This window comes from Brassica oleracea, chromosome C7, assembly GCF_000695525.1.
Source record: "Brassica oleracea var. oleracea cultivar TO1000 chromosome C7, BOL, whole genome shotgun sequence".
Taxonomy (NCBI): domain Eukaryota; kingdom Viridiplantae; phylum Streptophyta; class Magnoliopsida; order Brassicales; family Brassicaceae; genus Brassica; species Brassica oleracea.
This window is the reverse complement of record NC_027754.1, coordinates 2,318,838-2,325,886: the sequence shown is the minus strand read 5'-3', so window position 1 is coordinate 2,325,886 and position 7,049 is coordinate 2,318,838. Positions and strand designations below refer to the sequence as shown.

Genomic DNA, 7,049 nt, shown 5'->3' with positions numbered 1-7,049 from the left:
CGACGCTTGCGATTTCCTCGCTCTCAGATGAAACGGCCGGAGTTATGTCGTCGTCTTTATTCCAATTGAATTCAATCACTCGCTCAGACTCTTCGATTCGCTTTTTGATCCCGAGCGGTGTGGATCTATATAAATATGTAAGTATCTATCGGTCTCCAACGCGATCTCTTCTTCTTTCTCTTGCGATTTTCTAATTCCTGTTGCTATGGCTATTTCGAGAGTCTTCTTATCTGACCTAAAGCCCGGCAAATGCTCTTCCGTCGTCGAAGCCCGGCTTCTACGGTTCTGGGAGGCGAGGAACGTCAAGCGCGGTGGCGAGCTGATGTGGGTCGATATGCTGCTTATGGACGTGAATGTGAGTTTGATTCTTCCTGTTCTCCTTAGATCTGTTTACGTTCTTCCTGTTTTCCTTGGATCTGTTCGCGTTCGTTTTCTGATTTCTAAATCTTTTCTGTTACAGTCGACTTTGATGCAAGCTACTATCAACGCGAATCGGCTTCCAAAGTTCCAAGATAGGCTCGCCGCCGGGACGATTTATTCTGTTTCTGGCTTTGACGTGGCCCGCTGTGCTCAGAACTTCAAGCTTGCGGACTCTTCTTTGATGATCCGGTTTAGCGATTCCACCGAGTTTGACGTGTTATCTGATCCGGTCTCGCCAATACCTGCGGAGGGGTTCCGGTTCCGTAACCAAAGCGAGTTGGTTGGTTTAGCCAATACAAACACTCACCTTCCAGGTACCGATGTGATCGTACATATGTATATTTATTTGTATGGGTTTTGTTCTTTATATGATTAGCCACTGAGCCTTTGATCAAAATTTTGAACACTGTAGATATTATTGGTGAGATAGTGTTGGTGAAGAGCACCGTGTCTGACCCTCCGGAGGACAAAAACCGTGTCATGGTCACCGTCAAACTAGAAAAGTGAGATAATTTTTTCTTTTAAATCTTTTATAGTTGCTTAATCATTTTAGCTACACTAACTGTTGTTATATATGTGCAGTGATGTGTCTGTCCCTCTTAGTTTGTTCGACGCTCAAGCCGTTTCGTTTCACCAGAAGCTTGGAGGCATGTGTGGTGATCCTAAAGTGATTGTTGCCACAAGCATAAACCCGAAGATGGTTGGAGGTATTGTGTTGCTTATTTCGTGCCCGTCATATATTAAACAGGCCTTGATATATAAAGATTCCTTCTCAGTTATTTTCCTGTTATGTGTAGGTCGTTTATTCCTCAACGCGACTTCAGGGACGCATGTTTATTATGATAAGGAGACACATGCAGGGGAGTCCTTATTTTACCGGTAGGCTTGGTCTATTTTGATTATGTAGTCATACGTTGAGAGTTTGTGATGTTAACTTCGTGAAATTATGTTCAGATTGGTGGCTAGAGACACTGGTCTTCCGTCCGCCGCACCTCTCTTGAGGTCTTATGCGAAGGTTGAGCCTATGACAATTGCTGAGCTTAACAATTTTATCACTACGGATCCACCACAGGTAATGAGTTATGTATATGCAATTAGCTCATTCGTCTGTTTATGTATAAAGATTGTTTTTTGACTGCACGTGATGTTGATGTTTAAGCAGCATGAAATAGATTTCTTAATCACTGAGAGAGTTTCTCGAGTTGAAGCGGACAAAGGGTGGTGCTATGTTGCGTGTTCTAAGTGCAGCAAGAAGTTGCAGCGCACTGTCACATCTTTCGAATGTGCGCGCTGCAGTAATCCTCATGCGGTCGGATCTCTGCGGTATGTAGCGATTTGTTATAATATGATAGTTGGTCGCCTTTTTGATCACTTGAATCACACTGATTCCACTTCGGTTTATTTGTTCTCTTTTAGTTATCGCGTTGAGATGGTTGTAACTGATGATACTGCGGAAGGGACATTTGTTTGCTTTGATGGTGTTATGACTAAGTTGCACAATCTCAGGGCAAGTGAGGCGGCTCAGTTACTGGTAAGATATACTTTGCTTACATATGTGGTTATTATGTAATGTTGTTTACACGCTCGATGCTTCCATGTGATGACAAGGCTGAAGAAGGAGTGAACCCTGAGGAATCCGCGATGCCTCCGTTCGTTGCAGGAATGGAGGGCAAGACCTATACTTTCCAGGTCCGTGTCACATCCTACAACTTCACCGTCAATCACCAGACGTTCACCGTGTCACGTATCATCAATGAGGTTGAGCATGCACCAGCTCCAGATTTTGTCGATGATGTAAGTGCAATATTTGTTATGGTAATTCGCTATTAGCATTTGCAACGTATAATACTCTAAATGTAACAGGGGGGTGACGACAATGATGATGATGATGCTCCAAACGGGACGATCGACCGTGAGAAGTCTGGTTCCGGCAAGGGCATTTGTGAGTCATCAAAGAGTGCTGGAAAGGAGCCAGCCGGTAATATGCGCAAGAGGGCGCGTATTGCTTGAGATGGACCTTCGATAACCATCTCTCGACGTTCTGCATCTCAATAATGTTTCCGCATTCTACTTATTCTCAGCTTTCCTATATCTATGTTATGGATTTTCTACATTCACGTTGGTTTTTTTTTTTTTCCAAACTCTCTACTTGATGGTTGTTATGAATGCTTTTTATCTTGAGTTAACATTAGTTTTAAAAAAAAAAAACAAGTTGATGTTTTATTTGATTTCGATGAGGTAATGAATGTTAGTGATTAAATGTGTATATAGATGTTGATATACAAATATACAATGTGGTTATGATGTATATGAGTGTGAAAATATTAACTGTTTTGATGATTAAGTGTCCATAATCATATTAATGATTACAAAAACTTTGGGTACGTTAGTGAGTGTATGTATACGGTCCACGGTTTGATATAATTATGTATATGAGTGTGAAATATTTAGTGTTTCAAAATTTGTGGTGTGAAAATATTTAGTGTTTTAAATTGTGCACGTAAGTGGACGTCCATAATCATATTATGGATTACAAAAACTTTGGGTATGTTAATGAATGTATGTATACAGTTCACGGTCTAATATAATTATGTATATGAGTGTGAAAATATTTAGTGTTTTCAAATTGTGTGGTGTGAAAATATTTAGTGTTTTCCGAATTGTGTGCAAAAGTTGACGTCCATACTCATATTATGTATTACAAGACTTTGGTTATATGCATTTTATTCAAAAAAAAAAAAAATTGGTTATGTGCATGACTGTACATCTGTAACCAACAATATAATATAATTATTCTCCATGTGTTTACGGAATTTTTATTTTGTTTTTCTACTTAGTGTTATCGCAAATTGGCCTCTTCGTATTAGATACTATATATGTTTATGGTGGGTGAATGATATTCTTCGTATTGGATCGTTATTCGACTATTCGCATTGTACCAGTGTTCGTAAAGTTAGTCCTGGAATTGCAGAAACTTTATATGGTATACGAGTTCTTGAACTATACGAGTTCTTGAACCTAGAGCTGCGCACTATGTCATATTCTTAAACATATATTAATAGAGATATATTTAATCTTTACAAATCCGATGCGTTTAGTGTCTAAGATGTTTTCTAAAATGGGCTTTCAATTTGTTTAGACCGTGTGGGCCCTAAAGTCGCACGGCACGAAAAGCCTCTTCAATATCAGACCGCTGCGTTTTGCGATTAGGGTCTATACGATCAGACGCTAATCCACATTGAATCTATTGTGATTGTTGATTTAGATCAGGACCTTTCGCCTTATTTCTGACGATCGGATTGTCATGACCCAAACTATCACATTAAACATCGCCTTAAATCTCTCAGCCCCTATTCATTAGATGCGTTTTGAGCTTATACAGTATAAATATGTATGTTTTTATCTTGATTTCTCTTCACTCCCTTCCAAGCGTTTCACAACTTGCTTAATCTTTTTGCCATGGCTAACTCAAAGGTTTACTTATCAGATCTGAAATCCGGCCCATGTTTCTCCACTGTTGAGTGTAGACTATTGCGTTTCTGGGAGGTCAAGAAAATGAAGCAAGGTGGTGAACTCAGGCGGCTTGACATGCTCATAGTGGATTTGAATGTAAGCCCATTATTTCTCTGTATATGATCGTTTGGTTTCATTTTTGCTGCAGATTTATTTATATTTTGATTAATGTGTATATATTCTGATTTGTTTTTTTTTATAAATAAAATCCTGTAAATCCTTTAGGGTATGTCTGTTGGTTGACGAACACTCTGATATTTGTTTAAACCTAATTATTAGCTTCTAGGTTCCTGTGATTATATTTGTTCTTCTTTGTTTAATATTTTCAAATCTGACATGTATTAACATTATTTTTCAGGGTACTATTATGGTGGCGTCCATCAGTGCTAAACATCTTATACTATTCCGGTCTAGGCTCTTCGCCGGAACAGTGTACTCTGTCTCTGGGTTCTTTGTGTCGGACTGTGCTCCAACCCTTCGTCTTACTGATTCTCCCTTGATGATTATGTTCAATGATTCGACTTCTTTGGATGTGTTATCTGGCACGGATTCAGAATTACCTGTGGAAGGGTTCAGATTCAGAAATGAAGCTGAGTTGCACGAATTGGCTAGCGCAAGCACTGAACTCCCAGGTAACCGTGATACTTTTGTCCTACGTTATATCCGAATATATTACTAATTTAATCATTACTCAGACATTGTAGCGGAGCTGTCTGCTGTGAAGAGTACTGTGAATGATCCTCCAAAAGGAAAAAATCATGTTATGGCCACCATCAAGATGGATAAGTATTATTCTTTCTCAGATGTGTTAAAAAAATGTTTGTACTCATATAGTTACATATGAATAACATCGCTCATCTCGCTGCTGCTAATTGTAGGGGCGACTCTGTGATTCTGAGTCTGTTCGACTGTCAGGCTATCGCATTCCACAGACGTCTTGATTCCATGCGTGTCGATCCAAAAGTGGTTGTTGCCACAAACGTCAAGCCAAAAACGATTGGAGGTACTGCATACTATCGAATCGTTATCGAACATTAAAATATATTCCTATACAAATAATCGTGCGTTTTAAATATATTGAATGTGTTTCAAAAAAAAAAAAATTAAATATATTGATATAATCTGCATGTATGCAGGCCGTTTGTATCTCTGTGCCACGTCAGGAACTCACATTTATTTTGACAAAGAAACCAGTATTGGTCAGGCGAGTTTATCCCGGTATGTCTAACGGTTGTTAGATGTAATATTGTCCTCATATACTTATCCTGAATTCGAACTGTGTACATGTGTATGTATATAGCTTGGTCAGCAGATGCCCTGGTCTCACACCGGTAGCGCCACTCATTAGAAAGGTTGCAAAAGTCGAGCCCGTAACTATGGCTGAACTCAATAGCTTTGTCGCCGCTGCCGTTTCCAATGTAAGCTTACAGCCCTGATGATTTTTTATATTTATGATCGGTGTGTTTTGAGTATGAATCTGGTATATGATGAATAGGATATTGAGTATATGTGCACTGGTATGGTTATCCGGCTCGATTTAGAGAAAGGTTGGTGTTACATTGCTTGCGTCAAATGTGGCAGGAAGCTTAAGCGCACTGAATCTGTCTTCGTGTGTATGCATTGCGAGAATTACCATGCCGTTGGTGTTCCACGGTATATATCATTGAACTACATACAGTAGTTTTATCTTTATAAGGCGATACTATTATACTCAGCTATGCTTAATTTACAGCTATCGAGTGGAGCTTGCAATCGCTGATGGCAATGATGAGGGTACTTTTGTTTGTTATGATGGCACAATGGCAAAGTTGCATGGTCTCGAGGCATATGAAGCTGGTCTAATTTCGGTAGGTTTAGATATTATCCTGGTATGCTTATATCGTATGGAAATTACTAACATACTTATTATAAATCTTATAGGCTAAAGACGGTGTAAACCCTGAGGACTCTCAGATACCTCCGTTTGTTACGGGCATGCAGGGAAAGACATACACATTCCATGTCAAGCTAGCCACGTATGATTATACGGCAGGCCGTCAAAGCTTTACTGTCACACGTATTATCAATTTGAACGAACGTCTGCCTCTTCCAGAGTTCGTCGACAATGTAAGTCTTATATATCTATTACGTTGCATTATTTGGCTAAGTTTTGGTTGTCTAAATCATCTTTATGTATCAGGGAGGAGATGGGAGCATTGGCGGGAGCATGGGCGATAATCATCAGATTCATGCAGATGTGGACTATGATATGGTAGGTGGTGAGGCATCGCTGATTGATTCAACCGAGATGAGCGACCCAACTTCGCCAGCCGTCAAGAAGGCCCGAAAAAACTTAGTCGGTGAAGATATATAACAAACGTATTATGTTTTGAATAGTGGTTAGACATGATCTATCCCGTTTACGTAATCGATAAACTATTTTGACTTTTTACATTGTTTGAAACTCTTTAAGTAAGACAATCTATCTATTTTCTCATTATAATGTATTGCTTTATCTTATTTATCGTGTTATAGATATTACATGTTATATATTATTATAATCAAAACATAAAAATCAATGATATTTTTAAAAATAATATAATATTGCGGTTACTAATCTAAGATATAGTAACTGTATTTTAGCTACAATGTTACATATTCACAAAAACACTTAATGCTTCGAACGTAAAACTCTCCTGCATCATAATATCCGTATGTTACAAAAAACAAAAGAAATAAAAAAAAAAAACGACATTCCCCCTGTGAAGCTCCATATGGCTGACAGCATAAATACATCAAGATAGAACATTTATGAACACACCTCTATTCCAGTCGTCATGGATCCACCACAAGATTATGCTCTTTTTTTTGAATCCAAACTGTATCCAGAATCTTTGGAAGTAAGGAGGGATCTCACCATCAATATAAATCGTTGGAATACAAATCAGACCGACATATCCATCCCCCTTGAGTTCTCTACTACTCCTTTTAGGTATCTTTCTGATACAACTGTTGATGTCATGCAACATATGCTCACTTACCATGACATGGGCATATACTCTGCCTCGAGAATTACGGAACAGACATCCACGTACGTATACAATACTGTTTCTTCCCTCGCTAATTATGATGAGACC

At 38.8% G+C, this 7,049-nt stretch overlaps 2 protein-coding genes across 3 annotated transcripts; both read left to right on the top strand.

The window, feature by feature from the left end:
- The first annotated feature begins 205 nt into the window (after positions 1-205).
- On the top strand, positions 206-2,534 carry LOC106302349. Its single transcript, XM_013738876.1, has 10 exons — positions 206-355; positions 461-734; positions 833-923; positions 1,003-1,127; positions 1,218-1,299; positions 1,375-1,492; positions 1,583-1,743; positions 1,837-1,951; positions 2,029-2,214; positions 2,284-2,534. The coding sequence occupies exons 1-10, from the start codon at positions 206-208 to the stop codon at positions 2,428-2,430; spliced, it is 1,449 nt and encodes a 482-aa protein (XP_013594330.1). The 3' UTR covers positions 2,431-2,534.
- Positions 2,535-3,686: 1,152 nt separating this feature from the next.
- Positions 3,687-6,306, top strand: LOC106305273. Of its 2 annotated transcripts, XM_013741656.1 has the most exons (11): positions 3,687-3,811; positions 3,908-4,029; positions 4,292-4,565; positions 4,629-4,719; positions 4,812-4,936; positions 5,070-5,151; positions 5,234-5,351; positions 5,429-5,586; positions 5,666-5,780; positions 5,854-6,039; positions 6,113-6,306. In XM_013741656.1, exons 2-11 carry the CDS (start codon positions 3,976-3,978, stop codon positions 6,284-6,286), a joined length of 1,377 nt encoding a protein of 458 aa, XP_013597110.1. In that variant the 5' UTR covers positions 3,687-3,811; positions 3,908-3,975; the 3' UTR covers positions 6,287-6,306. The 2 variants fall into 2 exon arrangements, with proteins under 2 accessions (XP_013597110.1, XP_013597109.1); XM_013741655.1 differs by having other exon boundaries at positions 3,687-4,029.
- Positions 6,307-7,049: the final 743 nt, after the last annotated feature.